At 34.6% G+C, this 26,824-nt stretch overlaps 1 protein-coding gene across 1 annotated transcript in view; it reads right to left on the minus strand.

Annotated features, from left to right (window-relative positions):
• Positions 1-4,589: 4,589 nt before the first annotated feature.
• LOC149781838 (solute carrier family 12 member 9-like) overlaps positions 4,590-26,824 on the minus strand; it is a 48,800-nt gene continuing 26,565 nt past the window's right edge. Inside the window, exons 7-11 of the mRNA XM_089936026.1 lie at positions 25,579-25,690; positions 21,315-21,472; positions 19,255-19,337; positions 16,403-16,527; positions 4,590-13,084 (exon numbers count right to left, since the gene is read on the minus strand). Of these exons, the coding sequence (XP_089792152.1) occupies positions 11,737-13,084; positions 16,403-16,527; positions 19,255-19,337; positions 21,315-21,472; positions 25,579-25,690 (1,826 nt within the window). The 3' untranslated portion in view covers positions 4,590-11,736. The remainder of the gene's footprint in view (positions 13,085-16,402; positions 16,528-19,254; positions 19,338-21,314; positions 21,473-25,578; positions 25,691-26,824) is intronic.

The following is a 26,824-nucleotide window of genomic DNA, read 5'->3' on the forward strand; positions in this document are numbered from 1 at the left end:
GATTTTTGTCAGGTTTAAAATGTGCTGCTTATATGGAATTTCACTAGCCCATTCACTAGCCCAGTTGACTAGTCTATAATTTCACTAGCCCATTTAGCCCAGTTGATTAGACTAGCTGGATATGGAACTGTCATCCATAATTTGAAGAATAATTACACCTATCACTTGATGTGGGTCCCTGAGTGGCCGAGTGGTCTAAAGCGCTCTCCGTCATGGATCACTGCCATCTCACCTCTGTCTGCATGGGTTCGAGTCTCGGGCTAGGTCAATGTGGATATGTGAGAAAGCTTGCCGGTAGCTTCTCATGGGTTGGTGGTTCTTTCCGGGGATTTCCCGAGTTCTTTCTCCACCATTAATACTGGCCGCCATGTATAGCCTATCTTGTGCTGAAAAATAGCGTTAAATCCCCACAACAACACAACCTATCACTTGATACTTTAACATAACAGGGTCCAAAAACATAGACTGCAGCACAAGCGAAGGCAGGATTTGCAGAAGTACCTAAGGAACGTTAAATGATGGAAAGAAATGTTAAGGAAGGACAACAGCAGTGAGAAGAGGGAGTTGGGAGAGGGGTTAAATAGTACAAGAATTGTTATGTAATCATGTTGGGAATAGTTGCCAATAAATAAAGAAAAGTTATCTATCCTTTCAAGATAAAAACATCACTCAAAGAGGTTTCGGTAGACATCACATGTGTACCAGTAAATACACAATGCGTATCATGTTGCTCCATTTTGCATGTGGATACATTCTAGTGTTATCGTTAATTTAGAACAGAACTCCATTTTGCTTGTGGATACATTCTAGTGTTATTGTTAATTTAGAACAGAACTCATTCTTTTTCTCCCCATAAAATGGACTTTTGTTTTGAGAAACAACAGATTTTTTATTGTTTTGTCAGTAGAATATTGATACAGTGATTCCATTGCAAGTAACTGCAAAATTTGTTCCCATCCTTGAGGACAGCTCTGAGTGTCAATTTGGAAATTTTAAGTCCACTGCTAACTTTGGAGCACTTCCATGTCATGGGCCCTATCTATGCACTGAGTATGCTTTTTGTCTGGTTCCCTTGCCATCCTTGATCACCTTTGTAAACAATTAAGACAAGCCACTGATTAGTCACTTACATATTGATATTTAAAACAGAGTTATATTGGTCAATTGAAATGAGTTGACATGACACAATGTTCATGACCACTGGTTCTTCAGCCGGTAAGATTTGCATGCCTTTGAACTTTTATTTTTCTACCCCTTGAATTTGGTATGAGAGAAATTAAGGTGATAATACAAAGCAGATCTACCACCAACACATAAAATAAATAAGTACAGAATACTTATAAAATAAAGCAGTCAGAAATATAGAACATGACTATCATAAAATACCAGCATTAGAATCCATTTAAACTTAAAATGACCTTAATCACCTTATCAACATTATTTCTGGCTTCATTGATTCCAGGAAGTGGGGCAGGTCCTTTACTGTGTTCCGGATAATGTACAATTGTGGCCAGTTCACTTTATAAAGACATGGTAGTAGCAAGCAGTCGTTCCATCAGACTCTCACATCCAATGTGTACAGTGAACATGTGACATTTGCAAATATGCTAAGCCCAGTCTGTATTGGTAAGGCAGCCAAACTGTATTTCAGTTCAGTTCTTTTCTAATTTTGCCATCCAAAGCAAACTTTTGTCATATGGTGCTAGACACTGTATCTGAACACAAACTGGCAACTTTATCTATGTCCCATTCTCATTATGCTGGATTAGTGAGGACGACCTACAAAAAGCTCAGTGAATGACAATAATGTATATGCTGGAGGTAACATCTGATTTAAATGCATTCCCAAATACGATCTGTGCCAAACATTTTCTGACAGATCTTGGAAGCAAAGCTGTGTAGAAGTATTTCTTAGTAAATAAATGGAATCATGCATCCAATCTGCTTCCCAATGGAAGAAACTACTACTACGATGCTTCTGTATATTAGTTGAATCACTTCAGACTGGTTATTCGTTGTGATGACACTGACAGCTTATAAAAGAAATATTCATGCAGGCTGGCCACCAAGGAAAAACAAACCAATCAAAAGAGATTCACACACAAACACAACTGCTAGTGAGCTGGGATGCAGAGCTTACAGAAGTCTTCCAGTTTCATAACATTATCAGACTGCAACACAACCAGTCCTCTTTGCAAAATTGATAGCATGTAGTAAATATATACAACATTCAGATCAAGTTGACAATCTGTCTTGGCTCCAGGATTTGGTAACGTTTTTCTTTGATATATTGTTAACTGGCAATAATTGCAGTTCCTTCAGTTGAAAAATGTAGGGAAGATTTCCATTGGTCAGAACATAACCATGTGATCATAACCAGTTGCATTTATTTCTGTATAAGCTGTATGGAGAACTACTTCATACTTATATAAACACAGTCACATGCTAAGTAACTAATGTAAATGCTGAAGTGGAAGGCATACATACTGCATGCCTTTAAAATGAAATAAAAATGATAGGTTTATATTTTAATAGAAAATTAAATAAACTGATCTGATAGAAAAAAACCCACATCTTTTTAGTTTTTCTGAAGATAAATAGTTCTTTCTTTGACGAGATGTGAAGAAAAAAAGCTGGGAAATGAAACATTTGCCAAGAAGAATATTGGGGCTACAGCACTTTCACTGCGGCTCATTACAAATGAAATTAAAACTAAAGGTAAATGTATATAGGGATTGGGAGGGTGGGTAAAAAACTAACATTATAACAACTGGACTCGCAGTCATACAATACACGTATATGATGTCAACCCTGATAGTCATGATGTGGGGATGGGTGGGAGATAGTATTGTTACTCCACCTATGTAACTTTCAGGGTCAATATCTTGCACTGTTCGACTATTGGACACCCATGACTATATCTATTTACTGATAGTCAATTACATTTGTAAGCAGCAAGTAGCTACACTGTTAATGAACATGAAAAAATTTGTAAAGAAATGAAAATTGGTTACTCATGTATATGGAAAATAGCAATTTGACCAAGTAACAATGAACTCATGAAAATATCAAATCCGAGTCATTCATATGTCAAACAAAACAACATATCCTTTGCTTTGAATTTTTAACTTCTACTCAGATAACATATGCCAATTTAGATAAAAATTTAACTTCTACTCAGATCATTTATGCCAATTTAGATAATATTTAACTTCTATTCAGATCACATATGCCAATTTAGATAAGATATTATGACCATGCTGTGGAATGTTCAAAACCGTATATCGCCAACCTTGGGAAGAACTCGTTTGATGCTGATGTAGCTATTACATTACAGATGGAGAATCCAGTGTTCTATAAATAGCTACGTAGCAGATGCCCTCAACAAGAATTTGTAATCTTAAATGAGGTTCTAAAATTGATAGGACATATCTTTATAACACAAAATAAAAATAAAGAATAAATAAAATTATAAAGAATTGGAATTATAAGAGTTTAATGTTGTCTTTTTCCGAGTTTATCTTGGTATAAAATGTCAGTTGCTGACTCACACAGCTTCAGGCATTATTTGCTGTGTGATTTGGCAACTGACAGTTTACGCTATGATAAACTCAGAAAAAGACAACAATAAACTCTTAAATGAAGTAAAAATTGGATCGCTTAAGAGCAAAGCAAAACACATTTTCCTGCACATCCAGGTTTTACGTGATTATATTAGTAATACACAATATTATGTTTCACCGATGTGAATGAAGATTAGTGTCAGTGTGATTATATATCATTATATTATAAAAATATATTAATAATTAAAATAATTAGTCACATGATGACCAATTACCACATTATAAACAAATCACCCAAAGCATGGAAATTGTTGTAATAGAAACTAAAAGGCATTACAAATCACCCAAAGCATGGAAATTGTTGTAATAGAAACTAGAAGGCAGGACAAATCACCCAGAGCATGGAAATTATTGCAATAGAAACTAGAAGGCAGGACATTTTTCTTACAATAAACATTACCTAAATTTGCATCTGACTTGGTTCCCTGAAAACTGGATCACCCAAAGCATGGAAATTGTTGTAATAGAAACTAGAAGGCAGGACATTTTTTTTACTATAAACATTACCTAAATTTGCATCTGACTTGGTTCCCTGAAAACTGGATAACCCTACATCAAGGACCTGTTTAAAACTATATGAATCAATTTAGGAAAAGTGATTTTTTTTTGTTGCATGGGTTTCATCAAAATCCATTTGCCATTGACCTATATGTGGGGACATGTAAGTGGAGAAATGTTTTCTGGAGCTTTGCAAGGATGCAAAATTATAAACCTTAGAGGAATTAGATCGATCACACCTCTAACAGATAACAACATCATTCATTCTTATGTTTAGAAAATCCACATGTAAATAACATCCACATATCCTCCCTAAATAACATCCACATATCCTCCCTAAATGATTTACACATGAGAACATAATAAACTATGTGTACATTATTTGGTTTAAACTTACTGTTAAGCCAAAAGTTATCAAACATACAATCACTATCTTTCCTCTTGCTCAATGAAAACAAAAACACAAAATTGTAACAGCAAATTTTATTGACAGAGATGTGATAAGTCAAAAATAGATTATAGAAATGATATGTGCTTAATACAAGTGAATAACATATATTATATCAAATAAAAACCTTGGTAGTTTGATGAGTGACAAAAATGATATTCATCCATCATTCACTTTGAGTAAGCAAAGTTTCTTTCTATTTTCAAATGTATTGGCTGGCAATATGTAAAACAGACTGAAGTAGCAGATTTCTTAATGTATTCTGTGCAATAATCTCATGTTAACCATTTTTGTTCTGCTTTGTTTTGTGTTTATTTGCACAGAAAATATCATTAGTAACATAATTTTCCATCACAATTCAATGTAAAAATATACATGAAAAAATTTAAGATAAAATGTGCACATATTTGGGTTTAAACATGATTTGCCTGCATATGAGGTGACCATACTTACCACATACAAGGTGACCACACCACTAGACAATGCAAGCATCTAAAACTAGCACATAATGTTACTGACACGGCAGTGAACAAAGATATTTCATATTTCATATGAAGTAACAAAACTGTTGCTCTTTGAAAATGTAGTTATTCACAGCCTAGCATAAATAAAATGGAAATACAAAGCTTTGTTCTGGTTAAAGAAAATATAAAAAGTATTAAACTATAAATAATATTGTCGAAAGGTAAGCGTATCATTATTTACAGATAGAGCTATGGTCAAATTGATACATAAGCACTCATCATCACACTCAAATTAAACAATAAGGTGTCAAAAGGAAGCAATAACTGAAAATTGAAAGAAAAAAACATGCATGCATGGAATCACACCACACATTTTATGACTCTTGTACATGTTGATAAATATTCTTTATGTCAGATAAGATTTTTAAGGAACAGAGATTTTAGTTATACCATCCGACATTGCTCGATCATTCGTTTTGAAATATTTCAGACAAAATGTATTTGCCGATATCCCTGGCGTTGTAAAAATGTGTAAGTTGATACCTCTTATCGTAAGGATCTCCATTTTTAAACAGTGAACCACCCGACTACTATACAGATTAAACGCATAAGGTATAATGCCATTTACCTGACTGGTGTATGAATAATCAACTACTCAATAAAAACAGCACACAATTATGTATCATTACATGTGTCATGCAAGTTACCATGTATGTTTATCCCTATAATAATTTCACCGAGTCGACGTTTTTGTGTGCAATCGTAAGTTAACAGCAGCTCAACCCAAAACAGCACGGCATGTCAATGAGGTTTCGCCATTAGTTCAATACTGTACAGGTTTGAAACTGCATGAGTCAAAATGTACTAACACAAAAATGTAAGCAAAATTTTCACACCATGTTATTTTTAAGACATCTTTTTATGTATCTGATTCACAATACAACATATTTTCTTATAAAGTCATCAAATTAAAAATGGCATATCTAACATTGATGGAAAGGAATTACTGAGGCCATGGGCATAATTTAGTTTTTACCCAGCATGCAATTAGCTTGAAAGGTGTCATCCTAAAACTTGTGCATTTCATGTAAGTAGGAAACTACAGTAGCACCCTCTACTTCACATGAAATGTAAAGTCATGGATTGCCCTTAAAGCTAAACTCATTCCATTGTGAATGTGGGTCGTGTGGGGTTTAAGAACATTTTACAGTACATTATAGGCCATACATGGCAATAAGTATATTTGGTTAAGGAAGGTCCCAGGAAAACCGGAACCATGTATATGCAACCCTATTATGCAGATCTAGTTATAACAAAAACTTGTTCTTCCAAGGTCCCATTTATCAAAAAAAAAAAAAGAAAAAGATTTGTGTGGCAAGCAGTTCTTACAAATGAGGTTCTTTTACAGTAAACCCTGCAGGAGCAACCAATACTAATAAAGACCATCTAAGAATAAAGTTAAAGTTCAGTACAAAATAGGGACATACAGTACACATTAGGGACATACAAAATCACCTGCATATCAAGATTACCTGTTCGGAATGACGGCTTATAGATGGTCCCCTGAGTGACTGGTATACACGTTTGACTTTATATTTCTTTTAGTTTGGATCATGTACAATGTTAGGATGTTGGAACACCCAAACTTACATCAAGTTCAAATTTACTTATAACTGAGGTAAAGGAGTGGGCCTTGTAAAGTGATTTGTAATCTTTGATATTTTGCTAATCTGAGTTTGTTAGTTATAGATGGATTTTAGTGTGTGTGTGTGTTTCTGTCTGTTTCATACAATGCTGATTCTAATTTTTATATTTTGTGCTTTACTATTTTATGACTTGTTAATTATATGAGATCATTACTTTCTTGTCTAAATCATTAAAAATTTAAAAAATTTACAAAAGAACGATGTATAAATAATTAAGTTGGCCCAAAAGTTAAAATTTCAACTCTCATGTAAAGAGAATGAGTGCGGAAGATTCTAATTTTCTTACATGCAAAATTGAACTAGGAGGGTTTATAAATTTAAAAAAAACTAAAAAGCAAACAAACCCACAAACACAAAAACAAGCAACAGATGAATAAAAGATACATGTGATTGCTACAAGTATTAGAAAGTAAAAGGTTGGATATGCAATAGAAATTAACACTGTTATGAAAAATCAATCATAATTGATTACTTTATGTAAAAAAATCAACTAAATAATATAAGATATGAGACACTAGAGGAATGGTTAGCAATGGTCCCACAAAAATATACCCCTCAAAATGACTGGTGCTGTACTGGCTGAAAAGAATTTCCAGGAATACAAGACCATTTCTTCTTTTTAATGCTGAGTGTTGAAATCAGCTGGTGGCCATATTGGATGCAAAATCAGCACAATTTGCATTTAGGATCAACAAGACTTCATAAGAAGTCCTTTGATGAAAACTAAATATTGATATGACCATCCATTTAGGTAGTAGGAAGATTTTGAAAATGGTTTCAAGGTGGCCATACTGGATGTAAAATCGGCACCTTTTCCTTTTAGAACCAACTAGATATCTTAAAAGTTTTGCAACAGAAATTGGCAAAATTATCTGGGTAAGCAGGATGTTTTCTCTAGAGACTTCTTTCAATGATGTGGGTTGTATACATATATTTTTAGGATATTTCTGCCATATCTAATGGTGGATTGGCATCATTTCTATAAATGTGAAAGGCCTTGAAGCCAGGACATACTTTGTTAAATCTGGTCAAATTCTGTTAAATAGCAGTTTAGAAGTTATTAAAAGTTTTTATATTTTTAGCAGCAAAAGTCACATTGGTTGACTGGAAAAATTTGTACAAACTTAAAAGTCATTCATGCCAAGATGCTTTAGTCCAATTTGGCTGAGTGGAGTTGGATAGGTCATTCAAATGATTTTATATTTATAATAACAGTAGTAATATTATTCAATAAAAAGCACTTCATGCCAGAATGTTTTGCTAAATGATGCCAAATTCTGCTGAACAATTTCTGTTAAGAAGTCATTTTAAGTCTGAATTTTTATTTTTAGTAACATAAGATATCTGAATGCAGATCATCACCAACTGTAAAAAACACCAGAATATATACATGATAGAAAGTATCTATAATATAAAACTGAAAAATAGTACATATTGGTTCTTCAAAAAATATCTTAGCAAGTGGCTCAAGTGGGTTGGAGATAACTCACATGTAACTGAACCAAATTTTCATGACTTCTCTTGGTCATTTGCTCTGGTCACCTTGTGCCACAAACCAATAGCCCATTGAGTAAAATTAAACTGTTTGCCTAGAGCTTTGAAATCAACACCTACTGTATATACCCATGTATAAGAAGAACTGAACTGCAAGCAACACAGGCTCTGATCTGCTAATGCAGGATGCCCTGGCAGGTCAGGGTCTATGTCATTTGTTGTAATGATTACTATATAACAAACTGCATAGATCTAGATCTTCTGGTGCATTCACAATTGCAAATCTGGGTCTGTGCAGTTATATTTGACTCATAGGTGAGTATATAGAGTAACATTATCCTTAACATGCAGCTACAAGCAAAAACTATAACTGATACCTAATTTACAATTTTATTACTCAATCAGAAACCGTATTGACCCAGATCTGCCATTAAATGCACCATCAAATCTAGTTCTCTGCAGTCAGGAGTAATCAGAAGAACAAACATAGACCCCAATCTGCCAGTGTATTATGTAATGGCAGATCATGGTCTATTTTGTTTGCAGTTTGACTTGACTTATTGTTAAAAATTACTATAAAATATTTTGTTCTTAATAGATTTTATAAATATAATTTTACTCACATGCATCAACTTTAGTGATGCCTCACTGTACAATCTCATACACAGTGAGGTCTCGTATAATCTCTCATGCACAGTGAGGTCTCATTGGACAATCTCTCATACATAGTGAGGTCTCATTGTATAATCTCTTGTACATAGTGAGGTCTCATTGGACAATCTCTCATACATAGTGAGGTCTCATTGGACGATTTCTCATACATAGTGAGGTCTCACTGTACAATCTCTCACACAGTGAGGCCTCATTGAACAATCTCATACACAGTGAGGTCTAATTTTACAATCTCTCATACATAGTGAGGTTTCATTGCTACAGTCTCTCATACAATCAGAATGAATAAAAGTGTCACTCCTGACAGGTATGGGCAGCTTCATCCAGGGCATGGACTAGTTAAGTGATTTTTAAAAGCCAACCCTATAATGGAAATTAATTGATAAAGTCAGGTCACGGACCAGATCTTGTGGGCCATATTTTGCCCACCCCTGCTCTTGACATTACTTTCTTGTCAACTTTAGTCAAGTCCATTGTACAATCTCTCATACAATCAGTATGAGACAAAATTGTAACTCTTGTCAGTACTTTCTAATTGCACAAACATGTCATGCACACCCGCATGTAATATGCTTCTCACTTGAACAGAGGTGAGACAAAACGTATGTTTCCTAAATTTCTTTTATGCAAGATGTCTTTTTAAAAAAAACTAGAAAATATGATGTTGAATGTTAATCAATGCCAATAAACTTTCTAAATGGCAACAAAAGTTTGAATTTTATGAATTTCCACATATAGTATATTAGCAATGATGTCTTAACTTGATTTGTTGTGGGTGAGGCTTTGAACTGAACCCATATCATCTAATGGAGCAACAAAAATTATCACTAAAGTCAGAAAAACGTATTGTGTAAAAATCTACTAAAAAAGTATAATCATGTTCTAAAAGAAGTTTGGCTTAGTTTGAATTTATTAAGCCCTTACATGATAAAATAAATTGGAATGGTTACACTAATCTCACCATGTCTGCCATGACAGATAACATGAGACTCTCGCAGTGACCCCTTTTCTACATAAGGCTTGCCAGACCATATTTGGATATTCTACACTGTTATTATCAATAAAGTGGTGAATAATGGCTTCTTGTTGGAATTTTAAAGTTGCAGATAAACCGTATTTATTTCAATGTGCAGAATTTCTGACTCAAACCGTGCCATATTATTACTACGATTTGTTTACGTTTCCAAATAAGGCTTCAATGTCCTTTTATGTCACACAAACAAACGAGGCTGAAAACGGAAGTAATCATTATTTGAATATAGCGGACGATCTAAATGAAAATATCAAATAAGAAAGGTAACCGAGATCTTACAACTATTTCTACAATGATTTGCGATACTTCTAGTATTAAATAGGAGGACTACTCAATTTATTTCATTATATGCAAGGAATATGTTCAAATTATTGCTATTATGCTAAAAGAGCACTGGGTGTGAATCACCCCCTGCTTGCTCCATTGACATGTACATGTTCATGTTAGTACCCCATCCATGAGGTAGGAGTAAGGGTAATAATACTAGTACTAATGGTATATACTATTTTATATCTATAAATCCTGCATTTTCCCCCCAAAAGTCATGTCTATCTGGGTTTGTTAATGAAATCTTAATGAACTCGAAACTTTAAACAAGCGTCCCCTGATGGAACTGATTATTCTAGTGGCCAAGAAGAAATTTATAGGAATCCAAGACAAGACCATATCTTTTTTTTTTAATTGTTGAGTATTGAAACCATCTTTGATATTCTTGAGCAGTAACAGATTTTCAAGATGGCCACCATGGAGGCCATAACGTATGTAAGTGAGGTACCATTTTCATTTAGTACCAAACTGACATCATAAGAAGTCTTTTAGTGAAAACACTATTCCAATATGACGATTCATTCAGGAAAGCAGCGATAACAAGATTTTCAAGATGGTGGACATATTGGATATCATATTGGTATTAATTTCATTTCTGACCAACTCGAACCATAAAAAGTCTTGTGGTGAAAACTCCATATTGATATGACTTTCCAGTTAGGAGGAGCAGCAATATCAACCTTTTTAGCACAGTTTCTAAGGCTACCATATTTGATGTCAGATAGGCACCATTTTCATTTAAGATCAACCAAACATCAATAGAAGTCTTCTGAAGAAAAGACCATGAAGATATAACCATCCATCCAGGAGAAGCTATAATGAGATTTTCAAGACTGTCTCCAAATCAAGGTCAGATGGTAGATGTGAGTACTCCTTACTGAGAATACCCCTTCATATCATCATGATTTTCCATGAGCACTCCTTACTGAGAATACTCCATGTCATCATTACTTCCCGTGAGTACTCCTTACTGAGAATACTCCATGTCATCATTACTTCCCATGAGTACTCCTTACTGAGAATACTCCATGTCATCATGATTTTCCACGAATACTCCTTACTGAGAATACTCCATGTCATCATGATTTTCCACGAGTACTCCTTACTGAGAATACTCCATGTCATTATGACTTCCCATGAGTACTCCTTAATTTGAATACTCCATGCCATCATGACTTTCCATTTAGAAGGAATTGCAAAAGACAAAGATTTTTAAGTCAGTAATCATGGTAGTCATAATGAATGTCAGAATGGGACTTTTTTCATTTAGGATCAACTAAATTGTGGGATAAATGCATGTGTAAAGTATCATGGAAATTCTGCAAGTAGTTTAGGAGGAGTAGCAAAAACAAACCTGTGCTAATGGATGGACAGAAAACAGGTCAACCTAAAAGCTCTTCTGGTCCACTAGAAAGCCTGAAAACAAGTTTGAGTCCTTGCAAATTTCATATACTGACATTTTTAAAATAGTTCAAAGAGAAGTTGATGTTACTGGATGAAGGCCATGTACAAACATGGTTGGAGGGAGGTTGTTTGAAAGCAGCTCAAGTTGTTGTAGGTACGTTGCATGTTTATCATCAGCAGCAGGCACTAGTGGAAGGTATAGGAATGAAATAGCACTTCGATTGGAGTTTGAGACAATAAGACGATTGATGTCTGTCAGAAAGTCCAACTGAGCCTCCTTGTATTCTTGCATGTGAGCATGTGAGTAGTTGACACTCAGATCAAGTTGCTCCATTGGTTTCACGTTAGGTATATTGTCCCATGACACTATCTGAATTTTTGCAAGAATGCGTAGCTGTCGTAGGAATATTTCAAGCTGCTCCTTTTTCCCCAAGGTGTTCTCTTTAGCAGTGTCAACAAAAAGAAAGACTCGCAAAGTGGTTTTCTTTTTCCAGCCAGAAACCATATTTAATATACATGCCAGCTGAAGCATAAATAGACACGTATTATCAAAGTAGCATGATGTTTCAGGTCGAAAAAAGTTCACAGGCCAAACGTCGATGTAGAATTTACCTTGTGACTGCAATATGACATTCTTGTCCAGCTGATGAAAATGGCGGCATAAACAAATGTTTTTCTGAAGCTTCAAGGTATCTTTAACCATCTGCACATACTCTTCTCCGGTAATAGATTTTGGATCAAACTCTGTACGAACAGATTGTAATGTATTGAAACCCAAATCATTTTCATCGTCACCATTTCCAAAGAATCGTCGCCTCTGTTTTCTTATTTTCACCAGTGTATCTGAGGGTGCAACATTATCATAGAAGCCAAGGCAAACTGTATTTGGTTTCATACCTCCAAGACCAGAGAGCCGTATCAATTGGTGGAGTCCATCTGTCACAGATTTGGTCAGACTCAACTCTACGAAGGCTTTAAGCTTCATGTGATTGATCAGTTTCAGCCATTTTGGATAATCCTCTGCAATTGGATCCTCTGAGAAATCATTGAGGTCGCCCACTTTTACGTGCCCTATCACGTAAAGCCCGCTTTTCTTGATATCATTAATGAACTCCATAAGCTCACAGGAATGTCGTGGGTTGGCCACCATAAGTAGAATCTGGGGTCGCCAAAACTTGACATGGGCCTTTCGAATGTCAAGCATCAGGAGATATTTCCGAACTTGATGGAATATCAAGGCCTGGCTTACTGAACCCCACTGGGATGGAACGGACCGGAAGTGTAGCAAGATGATAAGGATCAACATAGCTGCGATGGAAACTGATGAAAAGAGAGGACTAATCAGGAAACACATGATGATGCAGCCAACCATTCCAACTAAGCAGCTTTGCCAGCAAAAGAATTTGAATGTTGGCCTGAAAAAGTTGCATAAAAATCCATTATTATCAGAGAAATACAACTTACCATAATCAATTACAAACTGAGTCAAACTACAAGCTGCATAGAACCAGATTTGCCATTGCATAATACCAGCCAATCAGGGTCTATATGATTTGTTAGGAGTAATCAGTAGAATAAACAGATCCTGATGATATGAAGGCTCATTATGTCAGGGTCTATGCTGTTGGGCTTGACTTACAAGGGAGTATGTATGGTAATGATTTTAATTTGATACAAAATCTTGCAATTCAATATGTCACCGTGCTAGAGTTTAGCAGTGCATTATGTTTGCCTGCAGACCGAGCAATGATATTCGAACTGCAAATTCTAACTATAACTCAATTTACGTTCATTTACAATGCAATGAAGAAAAAAATGGTATTTATCATGCACAATAAATATCTCTTTTAAAGGCCAGAACAGCGCACCAATAGTAACACTAAATGACATAATATTTTAATGCTGTCACATGAGTGGAGACAACAGCCAAATAAAATGCTTGCTAGGTTGACAGTAAAACTGGGTGTGTATGTCTCTTTAGAATCAAAATAATGACTCAAAACGAAGTACCTATTTAAAGAAATAAATATCAGTTTTCAATTCAGCACTGTTTGATAAAATTCATTTTAAGTTGCAACACTGAAAGCAGGTATTAATTTATCAAATAAGCAGCATATATACCCAATTATAAGTCAATTCCAACACAGATCCAGATCTGCTAAAACATGATGCACTGGTAGATCTAAGTCTATGCAGTTTGTTAGGAGTAATCAGTCAAACAAATAAAATATACACCCTGATCTGCTGGCACATTATATGATGGCAGATCAGGGTCTATGTTGTTTGCAAATGGACTCAATTTATATCTGAGTATATACAATGCCTTTTTTTAAGTGATTATTTTCTAACTACAATCAGCTCTTTTTACAATAATAAGGTTTCATTTCCAGTCATTCTGTCATCTGTCATGAATCTGTTATGATATAGTTCATGTATTTTATTTAGAGGAGACACTGTCCTGGTCTTATCTTAGAATAATGAGACTCAGATATAAAACTATACTTAATACCTTTTATTATCAAAATACACCTTAAATCTTGAAAATACTTTTCCATATTTAAAACTATTTTCTAGAAATAAAATATTTACATACATCTGACTTATTCCCAATTATTTAAGATCCCAAGAAATGTTGATGCTATTGTAAAGAACATATATGTTACATGGAAATTGCTGTTAAGTTGGAACAAATGAAATATACTACTTAACATGGGGCCCTAGGTGGAGGAGTGGTCTTTATAGATCACTCGCATCTCACACAGCATAGGTTTGACTTTTGGGCTTGGCCAACATGGTTATGTGGGAAAGCTTGCCAGAAGCTACCAGTGAGTCGATGGTTCATCCCAGGTTCATCCTCCTCAAAATATACTGGCCACAGTGTACAGTATATCATGTGCCCAAAAATGGCATTAGTCCATAACAATCAACCAACTAATGAGCATGATTATTCCAATAAATTTTCTCTCAAAACCTAAATACTCCATTTCAGTAAATGTCATTGTAACAAGAATTGAATGAATTTAATACACTCAAGGCCACTGAAGTTGTATGCAAGTCTTGACTTAATCATAGGCAGGAGAGAGGAACAAGGATTCTGCACAACATACAGTGTATACTTGCTCATAAAGTCAGATCTCACTGAAAGCTGCAGAGATCAAGATCGTCCACTGCATAACCCACTGATCTGGGTCTATGCAGTTTGTTTGGTTTAATCAATAGAAAATTATACATGAGTTAATATAGTAGAAAAAATTGAGATCTATAACAATATACCAAACAATTCTATTTGAAGTAATATCAAAAACATTAATACTCCTTATGTTGAAATTACCACAGCTAAGAAAGTTAATCCAATTAGACAGGTGAGACACATGCCTTTCAGATAAACAGGTTCATTCTGAATTACTGATGACTCCATTGCTCTATATGTTAAATTACTGATGACTCCATTGCTCTATATGTTAAATGGATAACTAACATATTCAGTAAAATATATTTTTTAAATAATACCTGACCATAATATGTTGGGAAAACATCTACTGTGTCATAAATTCATCACTCCCAGCTAAAAAGATTTTAACCATTTTTTGGGGCTTGTTTCAGCAACAAAAACTGATCAAGCTATATGAACATCTGACAGTCAGATGCGAGTGATCTACCCTTGGATGGAGGGTCAAGCATCAAATCCTTTCATTTGCTAGTTACTCTCTGAAGCAGAAATGCAAGCTTGCCAGAAAAGTTACTGCAGGGATGACTTGGGTGCATAAGTTATGATTAAACAAATATTATGAAAAAATTATCTTTAATCTAAAAGTGATTTCTTTTTCAGCTACAATACCAACCATAATACTTGAGGAAATTAGGTAAAGAATGGAGGAAGTTACACCTCTTAACCCAGAGTTTGCCCTGTCTGTTGTGCTGTTGCTACAAGTCCCACCAGGTCATATTAAACCCTTTTAGATGGAAAGATCTGTCAAATAGGAGCTTGAGAATATTGTCTAAAAATCAGAGCAAGATATTTATTCCAGCTAGTGGTGCAAATTGTGTTTACAAAAACGTCAGATCCCTGCCAATGAACAATAATTTGCTGGTCTCTAAACTAATTGAAGTAAAGTATGGTACATATCACAGTATGTTCAGAAATACTGTGGTATACTGAACAACAAAATGTTTCATGGTTTCCAACTCAGTGATCATCACACAGTTGGTACACACTGTGCTAATTAACATTTCAGATATGTCAACATGTGAACATATCACTTTATGTGATTCTGATTGCTCCAAATAAGCCCACAAAATTGTTTTGAAGTATTCTCTTTACTGACTGGCTGAGATCGTGGGGATTTTCTTACCCTGTCTTTACTACTGAATAATGTCCTGGCATAGCTTGGTCTTTATGCTAATTATTTCAGGAAACAGAAAGACCCTGGTAGGACAACACATCATGAAATTACATATTTTGGTCTCTGTTAGTTACAGGCATGAAAAAGAAATGCTTCCATCAATGTGTATATACATACACAGATAAATACCATAAGTCAGGTGTGAATATACAGAGATAAATACCTGCCATCAGGTGTGTTACACAGATAAATATTTAACATTAGGTGTGTGTTATACACAGATAAATACCTACCATTAGTTGTGTTATACACATAAATACCTAAAATTAGGTGTGTATTATACACAGATAAATACCTAAAATTAGGTGTGTGTTATACACAGATAAATACCTGAAGTTTGGAGCAGAAGCCAGGTCCAGAACCATGCAAGCCAGGTTGGTGGATGCATAACAGAGTAAAAAGAACACAGAGGTTATTGGTGCAATGGCATTCAGTGTTCCAATCAACAAAACAAGCTGAAAAAAGAAAAATTAAGTTTTCAACTAGGTTATGATCATTTAATACAGTAGACCAATATTTTTCAATTACTATAAACATAATACCCCCATTTTGCACTTCAAAAAAATTGGGGGGGGGTATTGCAAGAGACTAAAATTCATCTTACTAAGTTCTAACCAATGATGTAAAAAAACCTCCTCCCATCAATGTATATGTACATACTAGATGAGTTAACTCCCTTTCCAATTATGTGGAGAAAACCCCCCCAAATCAAACAAACTGTGCTCCCCTCAATGTGTTTGTACATGCTAGATGAGTTAGCTCCCTTTCCAATGGTGTTAAATAAAACTGCTCCCACCACTGTGTATGTACATACTCTATGACTTAGCTCCCTTTCCAATCATGTTGAAAAAAAAAAAACAACTGTTCCCATCAATGTGTATGTACATACTAGATGAGTTAGCTGACTTTCCAATGATGTTAAAAACTGTGATCCCCAAATGTGTATGTACATACTAGATTAGTTAGCTCCCTTTCTAATTATGTAAAAATAAAAAACAATTGTGTTCTCATCAGTGAGTATGTACATACTAGATGAGATAGCTTCCTTTCCAATAATGTTAAACACTTTGCTCCCATCAACATCTATATACATTCCTGATGAGTTAGCTACCTCAGCCTATGTTGGGACCTCCCCACACTGGAGGTTCATTCTTTCTTGGAATTTGTGCCCAATAAAACACCAGTAACTTTTATTTTTGAGACTTCTTTAACCCATTCAAGTAATATCCATGGTGGTACCATCTATACTTGCTTAGAAGTCGAGTCCAACCTCAAAACAATACCGACCCTGAACTGCCATAAAATGATATTAGGATCAATGTTATTTGTTTTACTTATTACTACTAACAAACTGCATAGACCATGAGGTGGCAGGTCTTGGTCTTTGCAGTTCGCAGCTGGACTGAAATACAAGCGAGATACTGGACTGGGTAGGTATCACTTGTATAAGCAAAATGAGATACTGGACTGGGTAGGCATCAATTGTATAAGCCAAATGAGATACTGGACTGGGTAGGTATCAATTGTACAAGCAAAATGAGATACTGGACTGGGTAGGTATCAATTGTGTAAGCAAAATGAGATACTGTGGGTTCCTAATATTGAAACAAACAAAGTAAATGAATTCACAGAATTAAAGATGATAAATATTTAATACCAAAAAACACTTACCACTTTTCATTTTTTGAATCTCAAACTAAGACTTTTTTGTTGCATTCATCTATTTATAATAAAATGTGATGTAACAGAACATCTGATAATTAAAAAGTATTTTGTAAGGTCCCAATTTGTGTCTTATATAATATTTCACATTGGATATAAAGAAATTTATATGTGTAACAATATGATTTTATGTTTATCTATTGGGCTTCATTACATCTCAAACTTACAGCATTTCTGCATAAACATTCTCTCCTCTAATATGGCTGGAGAATATTTTGATTTGTCTCTGTTTGCAACAAATAGCACAAAATAAGTAAGGTATAAAAACGACAACTTTAAATTTAAAAAATCTAACTGAAAAGTAAAACCTATGCCTTGTACTCCACTACTGCAGGCAAGACAACAAGAGACACAAGTGGTATTAACATCACTTACCTGGCTACACAACTTTCCAGTTGACATTTTCACTAAGCAGGCCTGTGCAGTATTTTAAGTCAGATGTTAGGCACACTTTTGTATTAAAAAAAGTAGGGCTAATTTAAAAGAATAAAAGAAGGGGAAAATGCAAAATTTGACAGAAAAATAGTATGTTTGACTTACTGTACCAACCATATATCTAATCCTATCTCAACTCAAGCATCTGCTCCTCCAATAAATTCAACATTTTCCAGAAATAAACAGGTTACACACTGCAGCAGCCAACCTTCATCTGAAACTGCTGTTCAGACAAAACTAAAAAGCAGCCTCCACTATTCATGAAGTACAATAAAATTGACAGACCAAACTGTGAATGCACATTCATTAACATCAGAGAACCAGACATTCTCTTAAAGAACAGCATAGAATTTTTGAAAAGTCTGGCTTTGTCTGGTGCTTAACAGCAAAAGCAACACAAGTAGGTTATTATATGCCAAAGCAATTGGAGTAAAGAGCAATGTCCAATGACACACCATGGTAGCTGACCCATGCCAATTCCACTGTAAGATTCAAACCTGTACCTTCTCAGTCATGAATCTGACATGCTAACCACTGAGTCAATGCAGTTCTGGGGCCCTGAGTGGCCAAGTGGTCTCAAGCGCTCTTCATTACGGATCACTGCCATCTCACCTCTGTCTGCGTGGGTTCGAGTCTCAGATTCGGCCTATGTGGGTATGTGAGAAAGCTTGCCAGTAGCTTCTTGTGGGTCGGTGGTTCTTTCTGGCATTTTCCCAGGTTCTTCCTCAACCATTAATACTGGCTGCCATGTATAGCCTACCATGTGCTGAAAAATGGCATTAAATCCCACAACAACAACAATGCAGTTCCAGTTTCTGGAAAAAACCACTGCAAGACAAAGAACCCCTCCATTATGGTTATTACACATTAAATGGATGAAAATAATGCAATCACTTCGTTTTAAAAAATAGTATAGAGGTATGTCAACATTTTCTTCATTGTGCATGTTGCAAATGCAAACCTTACACATGTTAGAAGTACATAATATATGCTGAGCATACCATAACTGATTCTCATTTTCTCACCTGAACAAGAAACCATGTTATCAGGACTGCAACAAATGGATTACCTCCCTTTGTAGTGATAGTGGCAGGATTTAAGAGACACCCTGTTGGAGATGAGAAAGTAAACTATATAATAAATAGCTGAATATCAAAATGCTAAATATACATTTTTTATCATAGTGAAACATCAGAATCAGATTGCCCCCAAAATAAAATCCAGATGCATGAATAACAGGGGCACATTAAAGCATATTAGGTACTTGTATGGTTTTGTCTGGTTCCCTGACAATCTGCACTGAATTTGATTATCAAAACCCATATCAAGACCAAACCCAGACAAGCCAAAATCTGGATTTGACTACAGTGATTATACTTTTGTACTTTTTCCTTTTATTCTCTAAGCCCATAATATGATGATTGTTTTAGTAAGATTTATGGTGAAATCAAAAGAGTATTGAGGTCAGATATGTCATCTGCGATTCTATAGCATAAAAAGTCAACATTTTATTGGGCAAGGAAAAAAATGTTATAATTATATGTTTTTCATATCGTTATATATAAAACTTTTGCATTGTTTATGCACTATAATGACACAGCCTTGCTGGAACATATCTCAGCCAAAAATAGTGTAATAACACTGTACATAAAATGACACCACAAAGTTGTTACCTATCTACATTTAATGAATCGAGGTAGTTTTGTTTTCCCCTCCTTGAAGATTAACTTGTGTCTAATGAGTCCAGTCAAGAAAACTGCATAACACATCATATATGACATCATGACTCATTAACATGCTTATCCACAAAATGTTTACAAAAACTCAACAAAACTTGCATCCTAAAACCTACAAGATCATACATCTAAAAATTCTAAAATCAAGCTGTGAGCAAAATCAATTTTTAAAAAAAAAAGGAGTGCAAGGAAAGTTAACATTCTCATAAAACATTTTACTTCATGTGCAACTTAATATATAAATTACCTATACAACCTAACTACAAAAAATTAATATCTACATGTATGTCATTATTATAATATATCTGTACTTCATATCTACATGCAATATATTATAGCAATGTCTGACAATTCATACTTACATGTACATCTACCTACAATTCACAGCTACATGTACTTTATTATTACAACCTACCTATATTCATATCTACATGTACTTTATTATTACAATCCATCTATATTTATATCTACATTTACTTTATTATTACAACCTACCTATATTCATATCTAACCATCAAGATCTGAATTATGTGTTCTGAATGGCCAAAACCACATAGAAAATTCTTTCAAGTGTACATAAATTCCAATAATGCCAAGCTGCAAATGTGTCAAATCTGCCTTAAATTAAAAAACAAAACAGGAATAGGATCTGTACAATCATTGCAAGACCTTACTGGAAATCACAATTAACAGTAGACCTTACTGTACAATCATTGCAAGACCTTACTGTACAATCATTGCAAGACCTTACTGGAAATCACAATTAACAGTAGACCTTACTGTACAATCACTGTCACATCTTACTGTATAATCAGTGCTAGACCTAACTGAACAATCACTGCTAGATGTACAATCATTGCTAGATGTACAATCATTGCTAGATGTACAATCATTGCTAGACATACAATCACTGCTAGACATACAATCACTGCTACATCTTACTGTACAATCAGTGCTAGACCTAATGAACAATCACTGCTAGATGTACAATCACTGCTAGATGTACAATCATTGCTAGATGTACAATCATTGCTAGACATACAATCACTGCTACATCTTACTGTACAATCAGTGCTAGACCTAATGAACAATCACTGCTAGATGTACAATCATTGCTAGATGTACAATCATTGCTAGACATACAATCACTGCTAACTAAACAATCATTGCTAGACATACAATCACTGCCACATCTTACTGTACAATCAGTGCTAGACCTAATGAACAATCACTGCTAGATGTACAATCATTGCTAGACACACAATCACTGCTAACTAAACAATCATTGCTAAATGTATAATCATTGCTAGATGTACAGTCAGCACATAAGGAATGAAGTGAACACTTACAGAACAAATGGTCATTTGCAAGAGCTTCCAGAATCCTAGAGCCACCAATCAAGTTACCAAGTGCTGCTGACAAAGTGGTGGCAAAAACTCCTACCAGAACAAAGGGTGACCACAGATTTATATACTGCAGGAAGGCATAGTTGTGTACCAAGAGGTTGCTGAAAAATAACATCATTCATATAGTACATGTATCTTGAAGGCCTTTCATATCATGAAGGCCATATGAAGTATTTAAAAACTAGAAAGAATATATAGGAAAACAGCATATCCATTTATTTTCTAAGCTTTTCAATTCAACCATTTCAGAGGTAATTTCCTTGCCATGAACCCAGAGATGGACAGAACTTAAAGCAAAAGCAAATACACTGGCTGACCATTACTACTTCCAATACAATTATCATATTGGTTGATATAAATAAGATCAAGTTTGACCCCCTACCACCAAATGATGCACATAGACCCTTGACCATGAGCTGGAAATGTTACCCGAAATCCATCATATATATATATATATATATATATATATATATATATATATATATATATATATATATATATATATATATATATATATATATGTATATGTAGTCCCCCTCTTGAACGGCCCCCCTGACCAATGGCCACCTGCTCCTTACGGCCAGAATCCATAGGCACCGACGAGTTTGAGTTCAAAAGTACCCCTCACGAAAGACTACCCGGCTAACGCGACCAGCGTATTAGTGCAATAATATAAAATTTACCACTCACAAGTGGCCGCATTTTATTTTAATATGTATCCAGAACCAGTATTTTATTCATAACGTGTGTTGAGTAATCCGATTTCTGTTTCCCGATGTCAGGTTTTCGTAACTGAAAGAAGTGTTGACTAATGTACATGTACCACTAAGGTTAATATAATATCATTTACGCCTCATGAGAAACCACATTTATTCCATAAAGCCATGAAAGACTCAAATTTTAAGGGTAAGTACATGTAATCCAATTAGCCTTTATGCTGTGTTATCATAAGATGATCGGTTTAGTCACTCTGATAATTGTTAAGATTACAATTATTGAACAGTAGTAACAGCTGAGAAGTGGCAGTATCGATGTGCATACACAAGTCAGCAGGAAAATGGTTTGATAGCCTTTATGGCTTCGCTTAGTAAGATGTTGAGCTTGTTCACTTTGATCATTAGTGGCTATTACTACTGACAATAATTGTCAAAATTACAAATCCTAATGGCCGCGAGGTCAAATCTGCATGATGTTAATGGAAAATATTGAAGCTGTTTTGGCTTCTCTCACTTAGTGTCAAGTATTGTATAAAAACAATTGGGTACCAGACTGCGACTAACGAGTTGCAAGACAATATCACTTCCTGTAAAAATACGGCAATTTGTTTAGATGCACACAAAACTGTAACACACCATATTGCGTACACAATAGGCTAGTTTATTTCCATCAGACATCATAATGACGTAGTTCATCCTGTTCGGCAACTGCTGAATAATTGCGTAAATTACATAACATTGAGAGTTTGGAATTATATCCCTCTGCATATATGAACATAGAAATTAAACTGCTTGTTAAATCCACATGAAAAGCAAATCTGTAGTTGTCATTATTTTCCTTTGCTTGATTCGACATTGTAAATATCAGAAGCAGACAACTTATGTATGTACATCTGTAGTCGTGATACACCCCTTTGCTGAAAATGGACTTGTCCAGAAACTTGAAATGGATCCAAGCATGTCCGTCTATTACACTGAAAACTTCCGTTAAGTACGAAACGCGCATAAGATGACCGTGTTAGGGCCACTCTATTCAGACTGAGGTTAGAAACTATAAATCAATGAATGAATTGACTAAGTTCCTTGCACTTTTTATCACATTAAAGGTTTCCATTATTTAAATCGGTAGGAGGGTACAAACAAAGGGGTTTGTATTATCAGATAATGTCAGAAAGGTTCAGATAAACAATATCATGAAAGATAAGGAAACAATTCTGCAGAAGTGGGAAGGTGAAATGGATGGAGAAAGGAAGATTGTTTGAGCCAGGAGATATTTGTATCCTGATTTGAATGACAAGAAAAAGCAACAATTTTGTCAGCTGAATTGGGATATGACGACTTTACCGCAAGTAACAGATGGTTACACAGATTTCAAGTGCGACACAATATTAAATGTTCTGTCCTTAGTGGAGAATCAGCTGTTGTTAATAATGAAGTTGTCGAAGATTGGAACAAAGGACTAAATGATATATGCAGGGGATATGACTGCAAGGATATTTTTAATTGTGACAAGACTGGTTTGTTTTTTAGACTGTTACCAACAAAGTGACAGATGATGTGATCTGTAACAAAAATATAGTTTTAAAACTATATCAATGGTTATTCATAGCATTCTTCTGAAAATGAAACAGTTTGTTTTACATTTATTATTTCACAACATGCATGTGATTTTTTTAATGAAAATATTAAATGTTTTAGAATTAAATGTACTTATGACTTTCTTCATATGTATTTACTATTTGCATTTGTCATCCCCCTCTAGAAAGGCCACCCTCATTATAAGGCCACTTCCCTGCTGCAATAGGGGTGGCCTTATAAGAGGGGGACAACTCTATATATATATATATATATATATATATATATATATATATATATATATATATATATATATATATATATATTATCTGTCTTCCAGCTACACAACTGTTGTTTTTTTTCAAATAAAGAAAAAACACTCAATAATGTCACTGTAATTAAACTTAAAATATACCAGACCTTTTTTTTAACTCTCTCCATGGGGTGGGGAAAATGATAGCTTTCTCATAATTTGTTTGCCAAATAGACAAGTTTAGTGGATTTTCATCAGGCATAAAAGGAGAAGATTGAATAGCAGACACTCAGACAGAGAAAGGGTTAATATAAACAGCTAATGCTTAAATAAAATACACTGGGGAAAAAAGTACATTTAACTTCCACAAACCATTCAAATCATTTCTGGAGATTAAAAAATCAGTACATCAAACTGTGTATTCGGACTTGAACAACATTTTGCATGCACTCTGATGCAATCACAAACATGTGGGTCTATTACTGTACTTAATTGTTCTTTTCTTGTAAAAATCATCAAAACTACAATACATATTGATGCAATTTGTACCGGTAAAGCATACTGTTATGATACGAGTTTAATCTTTTCAAAATATCTATACCATATTTCTGTGATGATACCTCCATATCTGACAATAAGTTTTTCTCCAACTTTTAAGGAATTTATGTGAAGTTTTAATGAGAAATTTTTTTAACCATTATAATGACATCTCCACTTGCAACCAGCCCCATCTTTCTTTATACTTACACAGCATCTTCCCTGAGTTTATCAAAGATAAATACTTAACACTGTTGCACACTGAATGTGGGAAGCAGGTTTCCCACAAATTTTTCACATACGTTCCCTAAATCATGACTGCAGGGCACCATTTTGTCTGGGATAAATCAATAAAATCCACCAATTTTTCTTTAGTAAACATCTGTTCACATCTAAGTTGGCAACAAAAGTGGGCAAAGTCACTAAAGACAATAAAACTTTTAAGCTCTATGGTATCCACAAGTGTAACATATAATTACAGTTGAATTAATAACAAAAGGAACTTAATTTCTGGGGTGAAAGATTTGCAGGAATACACAATTTAGCATTTTGTTTATTTGGTGAATTATAAGGTCAAAAAGGAAAAATAATAATGAAAACTTGGGAATTATTATAACAACCACTGGTAGATAATAAGTGAACACTGAAGTTAAATGACAGCAAGATCAGAAATAGAAATTCCACTGTGCACCTTTTTTCAGGTGAACCGGATATTAATACACTTAAATCTTTTAATGGGTTACTTGATTAACTGTCAAAATGTTGATACCGATAAATGGGTTACTTGATTAACTGTCAAAATGTTGATACCGATAAATGGGTTACCTGATTAACTGTCAAAATTTTGATACTGATAAATGAAAATGATCAGCATCTAGTACACGTCACAAAATTGTGGCAAAAATGTTAAAAAGTATAACTCAAGATTATCTCATTGTATTGTACTACTACAAGTACATGGAGTACTATCTAGTATTTTGGTTTATCCCACTGAAATTGTGTGTATCCCCCAAATATGGGGCATAATGCCCATTGCCTTGTGATCCAAATACAATGCTAATGATTACTTCAAGTGACCACAAGAGGAAAATTTATCTAATTTCAGTCCTTAAAAAAAAATACCTACCTTTGGCAGGATCCTCCGATCAAAATAAATAGGATGAGGTAGGTTGAGAATGTGAAGCAGACGGCACTAACAGTCCCTTTTGGAATCGATCTACTGGGATCCTTCAACTCTCCTGTAAAGAAGAAATTCATGCGTGTCATATGATTGCATGTACATGTGTGTGCATTAGTGTGAATATGTGTGTATCTCTTTGTATCTTTCACAATAAATATATTCCTTTGTATGAGGGCCTCACGGTAGATTAGTTCTTCAGCTGTGTGACCCTCTTTAATAAAATTATTATTATTATTATCATCATTATTTCTTTAAAATGAAATTCAGTGCTTTTGATTGATAAGTGTACTTATTTGACTAAAACATCTGCAAACACCTTTGCATTCTTACTTCAAGAATTCTAAAACCAAAGTATCACAAGCAGAATGGTGAACAATCTATTCACATAAATATCTTTCTATCTTTCCTAAAACACACCCATACAGCCATGACAGAGATGAGTCAACAGTTAAAAAGTGTATAACTCTTCCAAAAATAGTGCGAGAACAAAGACTGGTCCACATATACATCTTCTGATGACTATACAAATAGTATGATTCTGAGTGACTCAAACAAAATGTAACCATGTAACATTTTAAGCACTAGCTGTGAGACAAATGCCATTTGGTATGAATCCTGTACTTAATATATGCAGTGCTGTCAAAACTGTGAAGAAATTGTTTAACTGCTGGGAAATGAAATTAACCATCAACTGCAACTGAGTCACATGCCAAAAATCTTTTTGTAGGAAAATTTCAGGGCAATTGTCTTGAAATGCATTGGTCAGAAGTTAACTAGGTTAAAAATAACTGACAATTTTATATAAAATTTTATTTTCCAATTTCAAGTTTTGTTCCTTAACTCATCTGGCCTCGATCCTGTCTGTAGGCGTGATCCGGTTTCTGCATTCATTTGGCTGATCCCAAGAAATAAACAATATTAAACCAATCAGAAATGATTTTACTTTCATTTGTGGAAATTTTAATTGTTCAGATGCCAAGGGTTACTGTTTGAGAGCAGTTTCACTACACATGTTCTGTTCATGAAAAATTGTAAATGATGGCGGATGTAAGAGTGATTTTTGATGAGAGCAAAAATGAGGAGTTTCTCGGATTTGATCTAGAAAATATTGAGCAAGCTGAGGAAAGATATGTTCGGCAGTTGGGTATTTTGCAAGATTTAGATTCGGACATAGATGTTTCTGACACTGAAT

This window comes from Sinohyriopsis cumingii, chromosome 15, assembly GCF_028554795.1.
Source record: "Sinohyriopsis cumingii isolate HCF-2022 chromosome 15, ASM2855479v2, whole genome shotgun sequence".
Classification (NCBI taxonomy): domain Eukaryota; kingdom Metazoa; phylum Mollusca; class Bivalvia; order Unionida; family Unionidae; genus Sinohyriopsis; species Sinohyriopsis cumingii.